This window comes from Lonchura striata, chromosome 3 (genome assembly GCF_050655825.1).
Source record: "Lonchura striata isolate lonStrDom1 chromosome 3, ASM5065582v1, whole genome shotgun sequence".
Taxonomy (NCBI): Eukaryota; Metazoa; Chordata; class Aves; order Passeriformes; family Estrildidae; genus Lonchura; species Lonchura striata.
The window spans coordinates 97,598,921-97,622,118 of record NC_140705.1 but is presented as its reverse complement, the minus strand read 5'-3'; the positions used below and the strand labels follow the sequence as shown (position 1 = coordinate 97,622,118).

General features: G+C 41.4%; 1 protein-coding gene across 6 annotated transcripts in view; it reads right to left on the bottom strand.

Moving 5' to 3' along the window:
* Positions 1–22,228, bottom strand: part of ENAH (ENAH actin regulator) — a 90,388-nt gene extending 68,160 nt beyond the window's left edge. Inside the window, exons 1-2 of one of the 6 annotated variants that reach the window (XM_085575911.1) lie at positions 10,224–21,272; positions 9,857–10,001 (exon numbers count right to left, since the gene is read on the bottom strand). Coding sequence is in view for 4 of the 6 variants with exons in the window: in XM_085575909.1 (XP_085432035.1) it covers positions 1,151–1,281 (131 nt within the window). In the remaining 2 variants the exon portion in view is untranslated. The other 5 variants (XM_085575908.1, XM_021543307.3, XM_077781915.2 and 2 more) reach the window with 5 other exon arrangements.
* Positions 22,229–23,198: the final 970 nt, after the last annotated feature.

Sequence of the window (23,198 nt, the reverse complement as noted above, 5' to 3'; positions counted from 1 at the left end):
GTCAGCAAATCGCACTAGGTGTTACCCCTCTGATTTTAAGAGACAAGTAAGCCCTTTCCTGCATCATTCACTGTTCCATTCTACAACCCAAAACAACCTAATTTGACCTAAATTTAAATTATATAACCTCCGTTCCTTTCAATGGGAGCTTTACAACCGTAAATAAAGACAGCTTTTGGTCCTGACATGGAGACATAATTGAATTTTGAATTAACTAGAACACAGGCACATATTCTTATACACAGCTACATTCTCTCTTTATAGCCAGCATCTAACAGGCAAAAAAATAAGACTTCTGCTGTAACTACCTGCACCTTCTGAGTATACACTACCTGGGAAGGTTTTAAACAACATTTCAGATTTCCCAGAACAAATCAGAAACTCATCCATTTCTTGCCTGTACTTCAACATTAGATTGTTAATCTCTCCAAAATCTAGAGCCCACAAAATTTCCACCTTGCCATCACTGAAGAATTACTTCTACTCCTGTTAATGACAACCCAGGATATAAGAGAAGCTCAAGACCTTAATTAGTGTCAGATTAAGATTCAAAACATCCAGAAATGCTATGAGAAAATTCCTGGAGTAATCCTAACATTCGCAATACACAGACTATGCCAATCCACAAATATAAGCAGTATGCATGTGATGGCCAGCATACAACTTAAAAGAGGAGTAAATTCAAGCATTTCACTAGACTCCAACCATATCGCAGATGCTGGGGTTTTTTTCAGTCAATATATCTCTTACACTGAAAAACTCAAGTGTCAAGCAAAACCCTTCTATCAAAGTCACAGTATATAGAGTGATGCCACCATAACTATCTTCTGAGGTCACCATGCTTCAGTTTTACAGCTCTCCTATCAAGAGATAAAGGGAAGGCGGGTTAAAGAGCCAACCGATACTACTGCACCATAAAAATCTACTGACTTTTCTCCTGACATACAAGGGTCCTGTGAATTTAAAGTTTAAGGTCTTAGAACTCACATTCCTTAGAACATTACAGAAAATTCTAAGCTTAAAAATTTAATATTCCTCCGTGACATAGGATTTCTATTCAGTTTTCTGTGCTTTGCTCTAAACACAGCTACCTAGAGACAGCTAAAAAAAGAAGTGGGGGGAAGGAAAAAGAAAAACAAGCAAAACTGACCTGTAATCTGAGTAATAAACCAGGTACAGCAGCAGGACAGTGACCTGATTGATGCAAGGAAAGCCCTGTTCTTGCTCAGTGTGAATCATACACAGGAGCCGTGCAAGTTTCAGGCTCTTTCCTCCAGCCATAAAAATTACGCAACATGCGCTGCCTCTGTGCTAGACACACAAAGAACACTTTTATAGAAACGGTGCCATAAAAATATTACAGACTTGCTAGAGCAATCACCAAAGTAACCTGTCAAAAAATTGTCACAATGTTTAGAAAGATCTTCCCTTACTAGTGGAGACCTTTATTTGCTATAGGAATAAACTGGAAGGTGCTGTTTGGATTCTTTGAACTTCTTCATCTGCATATCCACTTAAACCACATAGAGGAACATCAACAATGCCTTTTTGATCTTAGGGTAGCACAATCAACATGATTGCTCCTCCTTTCCATTTTACTTGCAAAGAAATATATTCACTGTACTGTACACCATAAACCAGGCTGCTTAGAAGAAGCAGAACTCACAATGACAGGGCACAGGCAAGCAGCTGCAAATCTGAACTTCTGATTTGACTTCACCTAAATAAATCCCTACCACCCTAAAGGTTAAAAAGTTACATATAAAGGAAGTGAATTTCTGGACTTTGTTGCTACAGGAAGCTATGGAGAAAGATAAGATCAGCAAGCTACAAAGGAATTTAGAGGAATTCATGGGTAACAGGTTCTTTAAAAAAATAATAAAAGGAATCCATAGGCATGTTCCAAAACACCTCAAAACAGACAATGGATTCTACGATGTTGGCACAGGGAAAGGAAAAGAGATCCCTATGGGGCTGCTGGCAATTTCTTCCAAGCAGCTTCTCTTATTGCTCCTCTCCAGGACAGTGTATGGGACTACACTGAGCAGCAGGCTGCCCCAGCAGAGCGCTTTTCCAATTTCAATGTCACTTTAATATTAAAATCTCTGTAATTCACACAAAACCTAACTCCTTCCATAGACAGGGAATCGTGGAATGCTGGTATCCGTCTTGTTTGAATTACACATCCTGTTTTCTTTGTCTTGTTATCAAGGCAGTTAAATCTAAGATAGGAAGCAAAGCCTTTTAGATAAAAAGTCATTTTCTATTGTTTTAGGTAGTAAGAAGGAAGTCCCAGTTTAAATAAACAGCCACTCTGCCCAGGGATCACTGCTGGGGAAATGCTGGCAAGCTTCCTTTTTTAATCTGACATTAATTTTAGATGTAACAGCTTTCAAAACTATTTGCATTATTTCATAAGTAATCTACTGCTACACTACTTCTGATATATTTTTATCTAATATTTCGTAACAAACCAATCAACCTAAATCCAGTCCCTACAAGCCCTGTTCTCTGGTTATCAGGTAAGTCCAGAAAAGCATTGCTCCATGCCCCTCTAAGAGCAGGCTGTCAGATGGAAGGAATTCAGAAAGCACAATGCAGAATAAACCTGAATTTGAGACAACTAATAGATCTATGAGCTCTGTGAAGAAACTGTGAGGAGTTCAACATCTAAATTTAATGCTGATGAGAAAATAAAAGAAAAAAAGAGATGATGATCTCAGCAGCAAAGGAGCCTGTGTATGTGTGCTAGTGAGGCTGGTGTGTTTACAGGCAAGATGTGACAATGTTGCCCTCATTACTATCACACACACAGTGTTTAATCTCTGTGGTAAGGAATTATCCAGGAAAAGCGCTTACACTTCCAAGAGACACTAAACCCAACAGGAAAGCTGAACACAGTGAACTTTACAGGCTTGTAGAGAGACACTGCCTGCAGTCCTCTGAAGGATTTTAAAGCTACATAAGTTATGATCTCCCACATCTCAGCTCCCCCACGGCTACTAGAAGATGGGAAGTATGCCAATCCTATCACCTTTAACTACTCAAGATTGGTACAGCAGTGTCTGGCCAGACCTGCTGCAGTGTCAAAAGAGAAAAACAACTCCAGCTCTTGCTTCAGCTGGAGAGCTAACAATAGATGCAGTGCATTCCACAGATCAAACAGAGCTGCAAATAATCCCAGCATTTTTTGCCATGGTCACACGGAGTACACAGGCTGTCACTGAAGTTCTCCCCAAACTGAGAAAATACTGGGGGAAGTCTTGGGGCTTCTGTAGCCTGCAGCCACTTTTTAAAATGGCTTTTTATGCTATTGTCTCTGATGAGCAAATAGATTCAGATCTGACCAAGCAAGACATTCTAAAGCTAGGAAACAAAAATTCTCACTTTTAGACAATAACCTGTTTTGCAAACAAGGCCTATAAAAGATCTTTTTAAATGCAAACTAAATTTAGGATTGACATTTCAGTTGCAGTTTGTCCAGTTAGTCCAAATCCCATTAAAAAAACCCTAAAGATCTCCAGAGGAATAAAATATTTTAAATATTGTTTCAATTAACATTAGAAAAATTGTTCCACTAACTTCAAAATTTTTAGGAAAATAGCAAAAAAGCAGATAACAGTTTCAGACAAAAACTCTGTTTCTAATTTCTACAATGCTTGCAATGAAATACAATTTTAGCAAGTGCTAGACATCACTCAATGCTTAGTGAAGCTTAGACAAAGCAGTGATCAGGTAAGCCTTCATAACATTTATTTTGACCAAGCATAATTAAATTCCAAAACCTTGAGCTAAGTTATTGGAAAAACACAGAAAACAAGGAGGATGGCTATATACATTACAGAAGCTTGTAAAACACCGCTACAAATCAATTCCTCTTCATCCTATTACATTTTTTGGTATTAGCTCTACAACTGCTGGGCTATAAAAATGGGCTTGTGGATGCTCTCCTGCTCATCCCATCCATGGGTATCTGTAATCCTACAGTAATCACCTGAAAATCACAAGGAAAGCATCCTTGGCAGAAAGCTGACAGAAAGACACTCACTGCCAAGTGAACATTTGTTTCGTTAAGAATACCACTGAGAGAGATTTAAAATGCAAACATCTATTTCAGGTTTTCACTTGTGCCTTTGCTGGCCCCCTTGGTTAGGGCTGGATGTGCAGCTGAAGCAAAAGGCAGCGCTCGTTTTTGAAAGGCACGTGATGCTCCTGAGAGGAAAAATGGCCACTTACCTCACACCTCTGGATTTTACTTAGAACAGTAAGTTAAGCTCTCTCTGTACGTGGAATTTACTGTATAAAAAGCTTGGACACTCGCCCCACTCCTCTGCTGATGTCTTTTTCCACACTATCTATGAAGCTTTTTAAACCTAACATCCAATAGGGAGACAATCAGCACAAAGTTACTCACTTAAGCCTAAAGATATTCAGTAGTGTACAGCAGATGAAAGGAATTCCAGGGAAAGACCGTAACTACAAATAGTAGCTTATTGCAACAAAAAAGGAAAGCAAAATGCAAAGGTTTTCACGCTTTCAAGCTGTTTTGCAGACACAACTGGTTATACTGTCATGTTGTAATAAAAATTCAAGTAGTTTCAAATAGAAGTAAATAATCCATGATTACCAGTTTAAAAGCTTATCCCCTAAGTGTACCCAGTAGCTACACAGAAAATTAGTATTTGATAACCTAGTCCAGCAGTATTTCCAACACTTTCAGACAATTATGAAACACAAATAAGCTGTGCACAAAGGAAACAAACCACCTGTCTCTTCAACTAGTATTTTTGCTAGGTGCAGAAGCCAGGAGCACTGCTAATTACATCTCAGCAAAACTATCTCTCATGGTACAAAGCTTCTTCAAGCAGAGATTTATTTTCAGGTAAAACATTTTGTTTTTAAAAAATCATTATACTTACAAATTTTATACTGTAAGTCATAAAACACTCTCTAATGCATTAGACTTCCTTAAAAGTTCCTCAGCTATGTAGGTTTCTTTTATGACAATGCACCTCATTCTCATACTTCATGGAATTTCTGCTGAAAGTCAGAACAAATTTAAGATTTAGAAGAGAGCAAATTTAAGATTCTGCTACAATCTACTGCAACAAACAACAGTCTGGGCCAGACTGAAAGGATTTTAATCAGGTGCCTGCAACACACTGGTACCACAGTAAGGGAACAAAATCCGAAGCACAGTGCAGTTGTGTAACTACAGCAAGAAGAGTTTATAGTGAAAAGAGGGTTAAAGAGGGTTATTCCTGCAAAACCAACCTCCACCCCTCTTCCAGGCTATCATCAGTAGGTTGTAGCCCAACATTTTACCCCCAAAGCTGGTCCACCCTGCTTGGATCCCAAGAGGGTAATCCTTCACAAAGCGATCCCTGAGCATTCCCAGGGGAGCTCACACCACTCTCATTCTTTACACTTTAGTCTTTTCTCTGCAGTACTATCAGTGATACCAGCAACAGATTGCTCCACACTGCTTTTTACAAAGCTCATGTTCTCAACTGTGCAAAAATTTGCAAGCTCCAACCACAACCGATGACTTTTTTGTACATTTTGTGTCTGCATTTACTATGTACCTTCTCCCCATAACAAAACCTGGATGTCATAGCTACGAGCCTCAGTTTTCAGGAGACTAAAGTTGTTTGGCTTACACTGAACAGATACAATTCCAAGCTGTGAAACTCAGCAACATTTTCCACAAAACTACTATACTTCAGCTGGTATTCACAACTTGAGCCCATGGAGGGATGTCAATCAAGTTTGCCCATGGTCCAGTGTTCCACCCAGAGCAGATGTGAGGTTTTGAATGGGGAAGGAAGCAGGCTGTCATGTCTACAAAGAGCCTATGCTTACCTTCAATCACAAGAAAAACACAAGCACCAACTATTAGTAAAAACTGCTAAAAGATAACAATTGCATCTTCAATGCCACTTATGAACTAACGATGTCAAAAAGTCTAATTTCCTCCAGTTCTTCTGGAGTCCTACACTAATTACCACAGAGGGCAGATGCTGTCAAATGACTTCGTTCTTCACAGCATTCACAGGGCATTTTTGTAAGAGATGTATACACAAAATTACTGTAAGGAGAGCAGAAAGGAGATTTGAAAACCTTATTCAGACACCAGATGCTACACTCAGAGAAAATATATCAAGTGCAGCTTTGCAATGCCTGTGCTGCAGCAGAACCATAAAGAGATGGAAGAGTATTCTTGCTATCAGAGAGGACAGGAGCCCAGAAGAAGATGCAAGCAGGGTAAGAATTCTGACTAATATCGGCATACTGGAAGACTGACAGAAAAAACAAATTCAGGTCTACATTTAGATACATTCCAGTGAACAGATGAAAATCAGGACATGACAGGCTGGACATAATCAGCCTTAGCTTCCAAAGGAGGTGGACCAAGTGAAGAGTTAACAACTCTCCAGGCAGGAGGTCCTAAAAACAAACCACAGTGAGAGATTAATGAAATTGGCGAGTTCAATCTTCAAAAGACTCAGGAGAAACTCAAAGCCTCACATACACTAGAATAGCTTCAGACAGAATAAGCTGGTCTGTACTATCCACAGTTAGTGAGTATGGAAGCATTAATACACAGAATGAAGATTTAAATAATGTAGTGAGACAAAACCTCCAAGGAGAATTCAGAATGGGAAAAAGTTTCACAGTAGAGGTGATACCATCTCAGACTAAAGATACATTTAAATGAGGCACCCAAATTGCAACTTACAGATCAGAGCCTGCAGGAAAAATCTGTCTGCCCAGATGATCTCTGGCATCATTTTTCTCTGGAGCCTCCAAAGATTTAGACAGAGAACGTGTACAGTTATTTTGAAAAGCTGTTCCTTGCTCCTTCCTTAATAACTAGGCCTACATCTGCCATGTAGCCAAAACTCACAAAAGTGACCCATCTCATCATTTATTGGAGACCACTGTTTACTGTAGACCATTTACTGCACTTCAATTATCTAAATATCTAAAAGGAGTCACTGAAGTTGACTGTCCCAGTCAGGTGAACATTATCCATCTTTTATCTGTATGGTAAAGGGGAGATCAACTTAGTCAAATCCAAAGCACCTTCAGAGAAAGCCACCAGGTCCAACCTACACAAAGCACTAGGACACTGAACAAAGTGTTCCAGTCCTGTCTTAAAAGCTGATGGATAACTATTGATGGATGTTAGCTTGGCTGAAGTGAGCAATTCTGATAAAGTACAGTACAAAGAGAACACAGATCCCTGAAGTTTGGGTTCCTGGCAAGCACACCTTGTTGTGATCACAGTTTGTTTCCTCCATGTGCATGCTCTACTAACAGGACAAGAACTAAGAGTTACACTGATTTTAGGGAGCATATGCAGCTGACAATCTAGCTGTTCCAAATCTACGTGCCTTTCAATGTGCCATGGCACATTATATTTGGCCTATTATTTCAATTTTTAAAGAACATGAAAAATTACACTGTATTCTGGTTTAAAAACGAACTCCAAAGTTTAAAAAAGTACATGAGTTAAGAGCACCGCAAAGTTCTGGTTGCTTATATATGAAGGAAGGAGTGACTTGCAGTTGTAAAACCATTAAAAAGTCTTAGTTACATACTTACTCCTCTCACCCCTCCCACCTTTTTTCTCAGACTGCCTCTGACTTTGGATACATGAACTGAGGAGTAAACGAACAGCTAGTAGGTTTCTTCATTATTCAATGTGTAGTGACGTTTTTTGCACATTAATCAAAACTTGTTCTGAATACCAAATTCAGAAGTTATTCACAGTTTAAACACAGTGTCATAAAATATAGCATTTGAGAGCTTCAAACTTGAGCACAGATTCTTTTTAAGAAATTAGCAAAAAGAAATTAGCAAAAGGAAAGTAAAGGAGAAACAGAGGGGAAGTTGTTTCCTCCATGGGCGAGCTGAAGCACAACAACTGGTGCACCAAGTCTTCTGATATTGCACATTTAATCAAAGATGATCTAGGAGTCTTTGTCTTCAGTGGCCATCTAAGATTCTCTCTGCTTTGAAGGACTAAGGTAGATGCTGAATAATTTAATGTTTTGACAGATCAGCCCACAGTCTTAAGTTAGTCAGTAAGAAAACAGGCCGGGACACAGCTAATGAACACCCTGACAACTCTCAAGCAGCACCAAAGGACAAAAATTCTTTGAAAAATAAGAAGCAGTCAGTGCTTGCAGAAAACACTGAGCTGAGTCCATGAAATCATCTTCCCTTCAAGCAATTCCCTATCTCATTCATTAGAGACCTTCCAGCCTCTGCAACAGAGAAAGACAAACTAAACAAAAACAACACAAAGCAGGCTTCAAACCACCATCTATTTCTATCTGCAAACAAGAGTCCAGGCTCTATTGTAGAGAAGGAAAAAATAGCATAAAATAATTCACATGCTCCAACATCCTTTTTGAGAAAATTCTGCATCTGGTGTAAGGGCTAGCAGGGTAGTGGCACTGCCCACATATGCACAAAGGTTGTATTGATTGCTTTTCAACAGCCAAACAGAACCTTGGACTACTGGTATCAAACCTAAAAGATCTGCCCCAACTTAATTTCAATTTGAGGGGTAAGATGATGGCTATGAAAAGCTGTTTTATTATAGCCCTATTTATAGCAGAATAGCCCCTGAGTCTAACTTTTAAATGCTCTTTGTTCTATAATCAGAGTTATTCCCAAAAGAGTGTTTCCAGAACATCCACTTTCTACTCTGAGTTCCTTTAAGATTTACCTAACTAGTCTACCAGCACACTACTTAAAACTTACAGCTGAAATTTCCCACTTTCCTGGGTATATTCTAGAACTTCTTTATTTACACACTAAAATAAGTTAATTTCATTAAAGTTACAGATGAAAATGTTATCTTCACAATTTAATTTCATCTGCCTCCCCTTCTCAAGTGGACACATTTTTACAAATTCCTACTGTTTCTTGTGCCAAAAGATAGAACTGAAACAAGCCATCATAGCGTTGAGAGTCACAAGCAGTTTTCTCTTTCTCATCAAACAGTTGTGCAAGAGAAGCAGAGATCCCTCTTCCCAAAACAGAAAGCAAAAAGGCCCCAAGCATCCCCATCATGTATTTAAATCATTTCTGTGACAAAGCTCAGGTTTGATCTCACCAAATGCCATAAGAATTTTTTAGGTTGCATCAAGTTCTCTTTGTGTACACAAAGGTTTTTTATTGGGCCTCCTTGAGAACAGGCAGAAACTCCCTGGCATTGAGGTCTGAATTAAGCATCAGACTACGAGAAAGGCATTTGTGTTACCAAAGGCTGTTTGCTCAATGATGCTTTATAGATTAGGGACAACCCCTTGGCAAAACAAGCAAGAGAACAGTACTGAGAGGTGTTTTGAATCTTTTCAAATAGCTTTACTTCAACTCTTTATTTTGGTTTCTGCTTATTAAGAAGTCACACATAAATACATTTACTATAGTATTTTTTATAATAAAAAGCTGCTTTCAAATCTGCTTCAGTCTTAAAGAGATGTTAGACAGTTCTAAGATCAAGAAAGTGACAATATTTGACCTGATAATTTAAGTATGTATCTTAATTTCAGCTTAGATTTTGTGAATTGTCTTTCAAATCCCACACGAAAATTCAGAAAACTGACTAAAATAAGATGATTACATAGTACAAACATCACACCACCTGAGACACAATGCATTCGTTACAAAACCACAGTACTACAAATCCTCAGCTTTCCAGTTTCTGTATTTCAGACATCTATATTGCTTGATAGACTTTGAAGCAAAGATCAAATTAACATCCTCCTAGATTTCCAGTATTACTTTTGCTTTGTCTTCCACTACAGAAGACTAACTAGATTATAAAATAATGCCTTACCAGATGTTGTCATTTGTCCATTACTTAATTACTGGTTCCAGAGCCACAGAGAGTAATTTTCTCAAACATGCTCTAAACATTTATTCCAGAATCCACTGAGAGCAAATGCACAGAATTCAGATGCCGCGACTGGCTGGATTTAGCACTGGGGAAAATGGGGAGGTAAGCAGAGGAGGGATGAACATATTCAAATATTAACATTAAATCTAATAATATAAATTTAAGCAGACATTTTGGTTTAAAGGTTCAGATAGTGCCATCTGCGTCACATATAAAGACTATCACAATTCACAGCCCAGTATTTTTCCCATATAACAAATTTCTCCCTTTTGAAGTGTTAACACGTTGCTTGGCAATGCCATCCCACCTCGAGGAAGATAACAGATAACCACCACCCCTTTTTGTCTGCTTGGAAGCCTGATTGTGTTGCACAGGTGTCCCATCCATCCGAAAACAAAGAGAGGCTCTGCAAGTGCACTGACGTCAGGCAGCTCCAGCAGCCCCAGAATAGCAGCTCAAATACAGACTTCATACTCCAGTGCTACAGGAAGCCAGAACCATACCCTCCTGCTAAAGTATAAAATGAACGGGCAGAGATATGTGCTGGGAATACCAATTTAATATATCCTGTACTAAGTGACATTCTGTTTGTTGCATAGCAACAGGAATCTACTGCAGAAAAACAATATGGAACTTTTTTTTTTTTACTTGCCAAGCTACAATTAACCCCAGTCTTCCTGAGAAACAGAACAGCCACAGAATAAACATTACCTTTGTCACCAGTCCACCAAAGATGCTATCTCCAGCATTTACTCTGTTCTATATTAAAATGATTCTGTGCATTTAAGTGGCTGGAGGGTATAGTGCTGCCAAGAGAAAATTCCCTGCTGCAGTGCATATGGCCAGCAACATTTTAATTCTTTAGTAATGACCAATAAAAAGTTCTCAGATGCACAAAACTTCCATTCTTAAGCATGAAATGCTTTCCTTGTTTTACAATATTTCTGTCATACTATGTAAAAAAAACTAAGGCACTCAAATTTTGAAAGAAAAGTCTATGGCTCTATTTCTAAATGTTTTTGCATTGTTTTGTTTGGGGGATTGGTTTTGTCTTACAAAATAATAAAAATGAGCACCTACCCAAACTACTTTGAATTTAAAATGAGTTTATCTTCAGCTTTCATTACAACGTACATACACTTAAACTCTGTGCCTCTCCATGGGAAAGTTTTTTGTAAGACAGTATGAATTGCACAAGATTTCCCCATGTTCCCAAAAGATCAAGAAAACTGCAATCACTCAAGTGGGAAATCAATACATCATAAAAAATATATAATATAAAAATATGCACCAGCAAATTGGAGAGAATCCTCTCTCAGGTTTTTGTTTCTTCGCTAGTTCTTTCTTAAACACCATTCCAAGACAAGACCAGGCTACGCTCCCTGAGAGTTACAACCAAAATACCTGATGAGTAGGTTTGGGGGTGAGTTTAGTCCCTACATCCACCCCAAGCACAGACATACTCAAGGACCAGGAGGTTAGGTCAATTCAGGTGGGAAAAAAGTGAGATTTCAAATACATGGATTCAAAATCTGGTGAATGCCAAGACTGGTACTACACAAACCACCAAACCTGCAAGCATTCCTCACAGTTACATGAACAGTCTTTATACCAAGGTTCTTTTTATTGTTGGAGCAGGAGCGCTGCAAGAGGAGAGGTCACTTGCTTTGCATCCAGAAAGAATAAAAGAAGGCAAGATATCCAGGGTACTCAGAATTGGCTTAACTGTACACTCCTCTATCCTGTGGTAACTGGGGATTTCAATAGGGGAAAAATAAAATCCTACTATTAAGTATTAATGAGCATTAGTCACGTCTAAAGCTGCAAGCATTGCAATGCAGTCCACTTCTATTTGCATCTTACAGGTTTACTATACAAAAGTCACACTAGTGACCAAGTTCATGTCTTCACAAAAATAACAGAGATGGGCTCCTTAAAAAAGGCATTCAAAGCATCCTTTCCCCCCCAGTGATTTCCAGTAGCCAGATGCTTCAAAGGAAAATATATCTCCAGGCTTTACATGGAAACAGTGACATTTGAAAAGTATTTTCACAGGTTTACTTTCTGACATTGCTTTCTGTAATGCAATCTCCACTTCCTTTATGCAGACATCATCTTTGTAGAGTAAAACAAAAACAAATAGCAATTTAAATAGATCCTACAGCTGCTAACCTGTTTTCAAGCACCCAATTCCTTAAACTCTGAAATAAGAATTACACCAACTATTGCTACAAGGTCACACATCAAAACTACGAGCTACTTATTAAAAAACTAAACCACAAATACACTAACATTTACCTGTATCTGCAATGTGCCTGCAACAATCCACACAGTACAAAATCTCCACATGGTGTCTCCAAATAATTGTGCAGCCTTCTGAGAAACTCAGCCCTTGGACGTGTGCAATTGCCCGTGTCCTGTTCCCCACCACTGTAGCAGGTGATCTAATAAGGTATTGCCTCAACTTATAAAACCTTTGTCATGTTTATAAGCTTAGAGCAACAAAGCTACAGCAACAGCATTCATAACCTACAAGACATCCTTTGTGTTTGTCATATTGCCATCCATTTGTGGATTTAGCTATTGTTGGAAGCTATGTTCCTGTGACAATTACAGGAGCACTGACCTGTTCCATCAGTGACTAAGATAGGTACACAAAATAAAAGGAATACCCTTTGGTTTCAAAGCCACCTTTTTATTATGCCAAGGAAGAATCCTGAAGCCACCCTATTCCCCCAAACTTTACAAACAGACTACTCAAAGATACTGCCAGAATACAAAATCAATTCCCTGAGTGTAGCAGTCCAAATTTCTTCACCTCACAACTTAGGAGCAAGGTCAGATGCAAAGTGCAGCAGTAATCATTCTGAGGATCATTCCGAGGATAATTCATAGATGATGCAGTTAACACAGCTGGTCACCACACCAAAGGCTGCTGGACTCAATCACAGCACTGTGGAAACCAGAACAATGGTTCCACTGCAATCCTTCAGATTGCAGCATGAGACCCTTAAGATGCAAAATCTATTTGACCGACTTCTTTTATGTGTTTATTGCTTTGGCCTTCTTCCTCAATCCCAAAGTAAAAATTTTCATCCAAAAGCCACTACTGCATTTCCACTCAGTAGCTAAAAACCCAAGGAAACCATTAAATGGTACAAAACCTCATTCTCAATTACTCTCCAAAACACGCAACACTAAAGAGTCAGCTGAACAACTTGAGCTTATGTTCAAACACTTGCTACTCCAGTGCTCTAATAATTTATCTCTTCATCCTCCTACTCATGGTCAGACACAGGTTCCCTGATAGTTTTCCAAAATGGACCTTTCTCCTCAGCCTTCTCTTGGTCAGAACAGCACTGAACTGGGAGGGTCTTTCATGTCCTCCCTCATCCCTCAAACAGCAGGCTCTTACCAAGGGGGGATAAAGCACTGACTACTAGAGACAGAACTACTGTCTCCAGACTCAGCTTCAGACCAGATGGTTCATATCTGACTAGGAAAAAGTCCTGTGTTCCAAACATGTTTATTTCATATACATACATCAGACACTTCCTGCACCATCCTCCTGTTCTACTCACACTAATGCAATTCAACGAAGTAGATTGGTGTACAACAATAAATTGAAATATAATCTCTGACTATATTCAGAGATTTCTATCAAAGCAGAAGTATTCTGAAGTAGGAAAAAAGTACCTCTAAACATAATTTAAGAAAAAAAACAGCATTTCTGCTAGAGTAGTACATAACGAAAACCAAACCATATCTGTTTTTAAGTAGCACATTCAGTGAATCGACTTACATATATAAATGGTAAACTTCAATACTGATCATTTTCCTAGCACTGTCATTCACTATTTTAATTCATTATCTCTGACAAAATTAGGCTCATTTAGATTAGGTTTCACTGTTTGGTCAGTCTGGCCACACCATCTATTTCAGACAATAGATAATGTTCATTCTGCAGTTGTAAAGTCCATTTACCATCATCCACAGTAGCCAATTGCAGATTTCTAAAAACAGGCTTTGCAAATGCATTCAAGAATACCATACAAGTTGTCTAGGAAAGCTTCACTGTGTACAGTTTTAAATACAAATCAAACAAGATTTAAAAACAAAAATTCAATTTTATTAAACTTAGGCAGGGTACTCTTAAAGAAGAGCTAGCATTGTTTAATGGACTAAGGCTTGCCAAATGGATCATACAGTCTCCTCAAATACCAACAAGAGTTCAACATAGGAGATATAACAAAAAGTGTACACATCACTGTGCACTGTTTATAGAAGACTCTGTTATAGAAGCTTTTAAAAGAAAGCAAAGGGCAATGAGATTTTTATGTAACAGGAAAATACAGGAAGAAAACAAGTTTTCAAAATGAGGAGCAGCGTATAGTGTTCACTGTAATGCATTATGGACATGAAAAACATACACTAGCTAGAAAAGGAAAATTCTTGCTCATCTGGAGCTGTAAGCTTAGAGCCTGAAAAAAGCCACATATTCAACATAAGTTATTTGAAGAACTAGTGATTTTAGGCAGCAATACTACCAGGTTCAATGCCCAGATTTACTTAGAGCATATGCTTAAGTCACATTTGCAAAGCCAATCAGAAAGCTGAAAGGAACCTGAAACTACCAACCACCTCTTTCCACCAATGCCAGTAAAAATACCACTAATGCAGCAGTACTGAAAGTTTTGTTGGAAATACATTAACTACAACAGAGTCTTAAATCATCTTTCCATTTACTACTTCCATTTTCAATCCCATACGATAGGAAAAAATTGCAACTTAATGGAAATCTCCACAAAATATAAACTTCTAGCAGACATGACCACTTATGAAGACATACTGGTCTATACAGGAATATACTGGAATAGATATACTATGTATACATATATATATATATACAGTACATAATAGATATATCCAGTATATAATATATCTATTATATATACTGGATATATAATAGATATATCCAGGTATATCCAGTATATACTGGATGTACTGGAATAAGAAAGTGTTCACCACTAGCCAGATGGGACCACAATAAAACTCTGCCTTAACTATATGGCCTTCAAAGTATTTCAGTTTAAAAGCTGCTTTCACTATATGGTAACCAGGAATAAACTGACAGCAGTCAGTTAAACTACATTTTAGGAAATTCCTTTAAGGACATACATAGAAACTTATTTCCTCTAAAAAGAAAACTTAAATATTTCTTTACTTGCTATAAAACTGCAACTAATGCATAATATAGGTCTTAGCTATACCAATGATTATTCTTGCTCTTTTACCATTCTGCTTAATCCCAAGTTGTAAAAGTTCACCTGTTTTGAACTAGGTGATAAGTATACTACAATGAACAACAACCTTGCCTAGCCTTCTGTATGGAATTTGCAGTAAGTATAGACTGCTTTGTAATCCAGTTCAGGAAACAGAAACTTCAAATTTGTGAAGAAAAGACAATGAAAGAACAATTTCAAACAAACACCTTCCAACTGTGTTTGTGATGCAAACCAAAAGTTTAAGTTATTTCTGGCAGCACACCAGTCCAGCAAAGTAGCATTTTTATATCACCCTCTGGAAAGCAATCAGTTTCCACTTCATTCTCCCACACTTCACCTGGTGTCAGCACCTTTCTTTACCATAATTAAAAAAAAAAAAACAAAAAGAAAAAACACACAACACCAACTCACACACTTAGCAAAGAAGCAGACCAGTTTTGGACTAAACTGAAATTGTTTTTACTATTTTTCTTTTACATAAAACAGCTTTGCCTGGAGTATTTTCAATATGTGAAACTAAGAGCAGATTTTTTTTTTTGCCTGAGCATTGTGTTTTCTTTTAATGAGCCTTGTCTAAAGATTACTCACAGAGACAAGAGAGTCGTACTTCAATTCCTCATATTAACTTGTGCATTGATTCCCAAAACATGTGCTTGTTACAAGCAGTTCAGCTGGAAAGACTAATCCGAAGTGGATTGACACATCATTTCACATCCCACTGAACAGTCCTGTTTTCTCCAGCAGGCTGTCACCAGCATTTGGGCAGGAGACCCAGAAAGATGTCACATCACCTCCCCAGCAGCATAAGCCTCCCATAAGTGCCTACAGAGCCATAACATTAGGAGCAGCACACACCACCACATAACACCACCAGAGGCTGGTAAGCACAACATTCACATTCTCTTCTGGAACACTTCTAACATTAGTCATAGAACAGCTACAGTGAAGGAGACTTGTCATACATGATAGCAGGGGAGAGGTTTGGCAATTAGGAGAATAATTTATTAGGAGTAATTGAAGTAAAATTCAACATTTTCCTCTCTAACCAGTATTGCTACAAAGCATTTTCTAATCAGACTCAATTACTTAGATACACGTTTTTATATCTCATGCTGGAAAATTTGAAAAGCAAAATAAGGTGGTGCAGCTGTTTCTAAAATGGGAAAAAGTTCCTGTATGTTATTCAACCAAAAAAAGCTCCATACAAACTATGTTCTTCTCCAGGTTTGCGAGAACCCATGGCAAGTTAAGGCAGGAGAGCACAGCAGAGACACAACAGTGGCTCCTCACCTGGCAGGTTTAAATACAGGCAGGTAAAAAGCAGCTTCACTCCTACACTAATCCCAAGGGAGATTCTAACAGCCCAAGAACACAAAATAGTTGTATTGAATTCCCAGGGACGGCAAGGTAGGGTGGGGAAGCAAGGTAGGCACCAACCAACATCACAGCTGACAGTTCAGTAAGGCTGATGTGACTTCAGTCTTTGCTACATTTAATTTGAGCTACAACTAGAAGTAAGGTTTTTTTTAATCTAACACAAAAAGCACTTATCTTTTGCTCTCTCTCACCACTACAGCACTCTCCAAACCTAAACATGCCTGGATGTTTAAAGAGCTGGCACGTGGATTTCTCCACTGCTGAGTGGAAGCAGGCATGAACTGTCAAAAGCAATTCTAGATGAAAGGTCAAAGCAAAGAAGGGAATAATATCTGTTTCACAAAATACATTTGCTCTCTCTAGTAATGAAAGCAAATGACTCTATCCAGTGGTTCAATAACCTACTTCTATAATAGTTCCACATGAGCTGCCCTGGCATGGCAAGAAGCAGCCCTCATTACAAAGTATTTCCAATCACATGCCTAAGGCAGCACCAGAGACGTCACTTAGGGCAAAGCATCCACTGAAACAGGTGCTGGGAGAAAAATGTTTCTGCTTTTTATGGAAGTGGAGAAAAAAGGCTTTTAGGCTAGAGTGGCCCGAAGCAGGATGCCAACTAACTCGCTCTTGTTTTCTGACCTCCAACAGCAAACATGAAACCCTGAACCAGAGTCAAGAAAAAACTTGTACATGCCCTTCCAGAGAGCATTCCTGAATTATACACACTCCCAGACTGTTTCTAATTTTTAGAGGCTGACAACATAATTGCCAAGATGGTCATAAATAGCTTTGTCTAAAAAAAAACGGATTCTCATTCCTGCACTCTTCATTCATGGGGCAGATTTTTAAAGATTTATCGTTTTACTATCAAAATAATTCACTAAACTATCCAGAGGCCTTGTGGGCAAAACAGCTGTCAGATGCCGTATCAGGTGGGCAGAAACAGCCTGTCCAAAAATTACTTGCAACTGTCACAAATAAAGTGCAAGCTAAAGACCACACTTCTATCAGACAGATGACTCAGTCCATCTGTTAGTGTACTTAAGAACAAGGAAAGTAACCTGAATTCTTGTATCCACCTGAAAAAAAAACCCTGCCCACAACTCCAATTTTTCTCTTGAGATACAAGCAATTTTAGGAACTGTACTGCTTGCAGTTATGCATATCCAGTCTAATTTAACTGCCTGCTTGCACTTCCAACATTTTGTCAAATATTTCTTAACTAAATTAAGCTTCCTATTTCAAATACACCATTCGGGCAAGTATTAAAACTAAAGCCACAATTCCGAAGAGTTACCTTACGTATCCAAGAATAACTTAATGTCACCATCAAATTGATGGTCTTGCTGCTGTGCTATTTCACTACCTTAAATAACTGCAGTTATTGCAGCAGACTGAACTGTAGTATTGTCACTAATAATGCTCTTGTATACCCACTTTGGTGGAAACCCCAGGAAATGCGTGTGGGTTCCTTCAAGCATTCCTAGTCCTAATGAAGGTACATGTTTTGTTACTTGTGCAGTGGGCTTTCACTCAGTAAACAGTGAGTATGGTATTCATTTTCTTAGCACAACATTTAAAATATAATGAAGGCTTACCAGCCCAGGCATAAAATATGCTGACTTTTAAATAATAACGTGAAGTGCATTCTGTAGCAACATATTTGAGCAGAAAAGCTCCTGATTGTAAGTAAATAGAAATTTCAGTGTGGTTTAGAGACCACAAATTTAGCTACCTTTTTAGCTTGAAAACACAAGCAAGAATACAACATGACTTTTCAGAAAAGGCAAAATTTATAGTAATTTAGCTGTTTGCCCTATCTAAGCATGGAATGAAATTCACCTATATACGATATCCATAGTAGCCCATCATAAACACAATTTATTATACTGGGCTCTGGAAACATTTGAATTGAAAATTTCTTAAAAATACTGCTTCTTTCCCAGTTCTTGGGAACTTGGGTAATGCAACCCGACTAAGCAGTCTGCTTTCTGACCAGCACACTAATGAAAAACAATTCTTTCCCACACAAAGAAATGAATGTAGTAATCCCAAGAGAAGGCTGTACAGTTTGATTTTTAAAAAGTCGGTATCTTGTAAAGCTCATTTATTTTTATTGGAGTTAAGACTCAAAATGAGCCTGATATAGGAAAAAAAAATGAAGGTAATTCCGTTAATCTTCACTGTAAAACCCCAGCTCTAGCAGCAGAGTTGTGTTTACCAGCTTCTGTAATACAGACTTCAACATATGCTACAATAAAAGTCTGTTCACACACGCACTTCTTGTACAAATACGATGGGAAGTCATGCTGTTACTAGAACGGGGGCACCAAACTTTGCTGTTACCTGAATCTTCCCCCCACCACCTTCCAGTCAGCTGGTAAATGGAAGCTTCACTGAAGATGCCCATTCCTGGATACCTATTGTATTATAAGTGCTTTCAGGAAACAGGATTTGGTTAGCTGACAAAAGTGCTGCCCCTGAGTACAAAGAGAGCAACAGGTGTCCATGGGAATCAGCTGTTTACCTAGGGCAGGAGACACAGATACAGCCCTATTCAAGCTGGCTCCTGAACCAAGTAACTTCATACTTAGGCTAGACCATTTAACTGGGATATTTAATATTCAGAGTTTCTCTGCAACCTAAAACCCCTAACAGATGTTATTCAAATAGCATATCATTTCAATTTGAATACAAAGCAGACTTCTGCAAGAATTAATTCCTGTGTAGTGTCAGTGTTTGTGTCTTACAGAACTGCTGATTGTTTTAACATTCAAAGATGCTCTTCACAAGGATGTTTAGTATTATCTGACAGAAGGAAAACCAGTTTGCTCTTGGGTAACTGACCAGCTAATCACCCAGACAAGACACAAGATCTTAACACAAAATCATCAGAATTAGTTCTGGCTCATGATGGCCGAAGAACAGCCAAACCACAGGGGAGAAAGTGAGAGTGCTTCTCCCCCCCCCAACCCTGCCCCAGTTCATCTATGTATTTTTTTTTATTCTTTGGAGCAACAACTGCATACTTACCTGCCCAACAGCAATGACAGAATGCAGTTTACTCATTCCACAAGACCATCAATATTGTGCCAAAAGTATATTTTTAGTATGAACTGCTAAGATTTAACAGTGCCTGCAAACATTGGAGCTGTATATGAAATACTGGTTGCTTGTCACTCCTCACCCATCAGACCTCGCCTTGACCAGCAAATGCGCATTAAAAGTCATTACCTGAACAAAATACAGCATGAAGATATTGTTTAAACATGTTTCAGAAATATACCATCAACCATAGTCTAAACAAGTCCAACGAGAGAGTATGCAGTGAAAGCTTGCCATTGTACTGGAGTCGGACCAATTAAACAAAACTGAGTGAATGTAATAGTGCCTCTATAGAGAGAAAATACTTCTTTAAGCACATCATTTTTTTAGCCTGTGTAGTTTAATTGGTACAGCTTGTTTCTTTTTTTCCAGAGGGTTGGAACCAAGGGTTCTGGAAGTCAGCTTCCTTTGAAACACCCCATGACCACTCACCAGAGCAACCCTCCAAATCACAACTGCCTCTCCCCCTTGCCAGCTTGATGTTCTATAGGCACGAGTGGGTAGAAAGCTTCAAGGCCAGTAAAATATTCATTTACCTACATTTACTCACTGCTGCAAGTCAACTATTCAAACACCTAAATAAGCAACCTAAGGGTAGGTTCAACCTAGACACTTTCCTGTTGTGCTGGTTAAGAGAAATACTTGTGCTCCCTCCAAGCTGGCACTGGTCCTAGCACACATACAGTTACACCAGAGAACAGTGAGCAGTCTTGCTGCTATAGCTCACTTCACTCAGCATCACCCCCACAATTCAAGCACTTTTTGCCAGCACGAAACCCAAACTTACATGGGGCTTCCCAAGGTTATTTATGCCAAGACTTGCTCGATTAGCAGCATTCATTGTGCTAAAGGCTGTGTCAAGATAATTAAAAAGAACACCTTTGCTTAGGTATAGGTTTTCCAAGCTGTAACTTTTCACTTGCAGGGTATCTGACTTCTACATGAGCAACATGAATAACTGAAAATAAATTATCACAAGACAAAACAAAGCTTAAAATAACGTAAGACATAAATACCTACAGTTAACAAAGAAAACCAGAGGGAAATACAAGAACACAATTCTAAACAAAACAACAGGGAGATTGTTCCCATGCTTCCCGCTGCAACGCTATTGAAGGTGCACTGAAAGAGGGAATCCTCACAGTACAAAAAAATTTATTGGGATTTTCCTGCAATTGACAAGGAAATCTAATGGCTCATCAGTTTTATGCAGCAGAGGAATTTGCCGACTTTGCTCACGCAGATCTTGCCGGATCTCTACACCAAAGGACCTCACGACTTACAGTCGTGTCTTTAAGACAAAGAAGGTTCATATCCAACTGCAAGGCAGACAATAACTTCCAGGCGAAAAGAAAAAAAAAAAAAAAAAAAAAAAAGGAAGGCATGAGTAACTCGTTTCCCCAGCTGTCTGAGCGAGGGGCAGGCCTGCAGGGAGCACGGCGTCCCCGGGCAGCCAGACCAGCGCTCGGCCACCAAGCCGCATTTCTCACCGGGTCCTGCACCAATCCAGAAAGGAGATTATGGAAACAGAACAGGCGCTAAAGGAGAGCCGGGGGGAGGATGGCGGGGGGAAGGGGGGACGGGCCGGGGAGGCAGAAAATCGCCTTCAAATGAATGAGCCGGCGGGGAGCGGGAGTTCCCGGCGGGAAGGCGGCGGGCACCCACCTCCCTCCCTGCCGCCCCCAGCCGCGGCCACCTCTGTGTTTACATCCCAAACCTCCGAACGCGGCACTTCCCCGGCTGCCGAGAGGGGGATCCCCCCTCCCTCCTTCCCCCCGGCGCCTCTTTATTGATTACCGAGGGAAAAGCCCAGCTGCTGCTGCAATGCAACACGCGCCGGGTAAGGCGGAGGAAAAGGGGGGAAAAAAATCACCACCGGCAGAGAAAGAAAGGAGACGGGCGCCTGGGGCTCACGCCGTGCCCGGCCCGGGGGAGGCGCCGGAGCGGAGCCGCCCCCCGCCCCGGACTCGGGCCCCGCCGCCGCCCCCCGACCGCAACTTCGCCGCCGCCGCGGGGGGACGGGGACGGCGGGCCGCCCTTCCCCCGCCGCCACTAACAATGGGCCCTTCCCCCACCGCGGGGCTCCCCTCGGCCCGGCCCCCTCCCCCGTCGCCGGCCGATCCCCCCGGCCCCCATGCCCGTTCCCGTTCCCGGCCGTGCGCCGGCCGAGCCGGGGGGCGCGGAGCATCGCCCCCCAACCCGCGCCCGCCGCCCGCTCCGGAGCCGGCCGCTCACCTCATGGTGCTGCCCGCGGTCGGGGAGCCGCTCCCGCTGCCTCGCTCGCTGCGCTGTCTCCCGCCCCGCTCCGCTGCTCGCCGCGTCCGCGCAGAGCGAGACCCCCGGAGAGCGAGACCCCCGCCCGGCAGCGCCGCCCGCCCGCCCGCTCCGCCGCTCCCTCCGCCGCCGGGCCGGGCCAGACCACCGCGGGGAGCCGGGGGTGGGAGGGGACGAGAGAGGTGGGGGAAAGGGGCGGGGAGGAGCGAACCACCGCGCGGGAGGGCGGGGGGAACGGAGAAGGAGGAGAACGGGCGGACGGGGGCGACCGGAGACACCGGCGGGGCCGCGGGAGCGGCGGCGGCCAGGCTGTGGGAGCGGCGGGCGGGGGGGAAGAGGGAGGGAGGAAGGGGCGGGCGGCGGAGGAGGAGGCCGCGCCCACCGCCGCGCCGTGCCCGGGCGGCTCGCTGGGGCTCGGCGGCCCCGGCGCGGGGTGGCGGGGGTGGAGGGACGGGGCGGCCGCAGGTGTGGTGGCGGCTCCTCGGGAGAGCCCCCGCCCGAGGCACGGTCCTCCCCGGCGGCCTCGGGAGTCGCCCCGGGGCGGAGGGGCGGGATGGGCTCCCGGAGAGCCGCGTCCCGGCCGGCGGAGCCCGGCGTGTGAACGCCTCCCCCCGGCCGCTGACCCTGCCCCACGCTGCCCGCACCGGGCTCTGTCCGGCCGGGAGCCCTGGCCCGGTGCCCGGGACACGGAGCCCCGAGCCGCCCTGCCCGAGTTCCGCAGGTACCGGCCGGCGACAGCGCCGCGGGCGGCGGCCCCTCGGTGTCCCGGGGAGCCAGTGGCCTGAGCCTTTTTCAGGAATACAGGAATGTTATTTCTGCATCTTTCGGTAGCCCCGCGCCTGTCCTAAATGCAGATTTGCGTTCCGCTTTCGGTGCCCGCAGCGGACTGCACAAGTTTCTTTAACCCAGCTCGTGTTCGGCTCTTTTCTGTCAGCTAGCGAGTGAATACTCGTTCTCTCCCGTCTTAGTTAAAAGACGCGATGAGCAAATGTCTTTGCAATTCCCAATGTTGTTAAGCCATCTTGGTGCTTTTGCACCTCCAATTTCATTTCTCCCTAATGAATACCAATGGTTTCTAGGGTCTAGTCGTAAAAATATACAGGAGAAACAAAGGTGTAAACATCTTCTTTATAAGTGTCTAGACTTCTAGATATATTAAAAAAAAATTAAATATATATATGTATTTCTGATGTAGGTTCCACACATGTAAGGGGATATTACCATGAATCTCAGCTATTTGA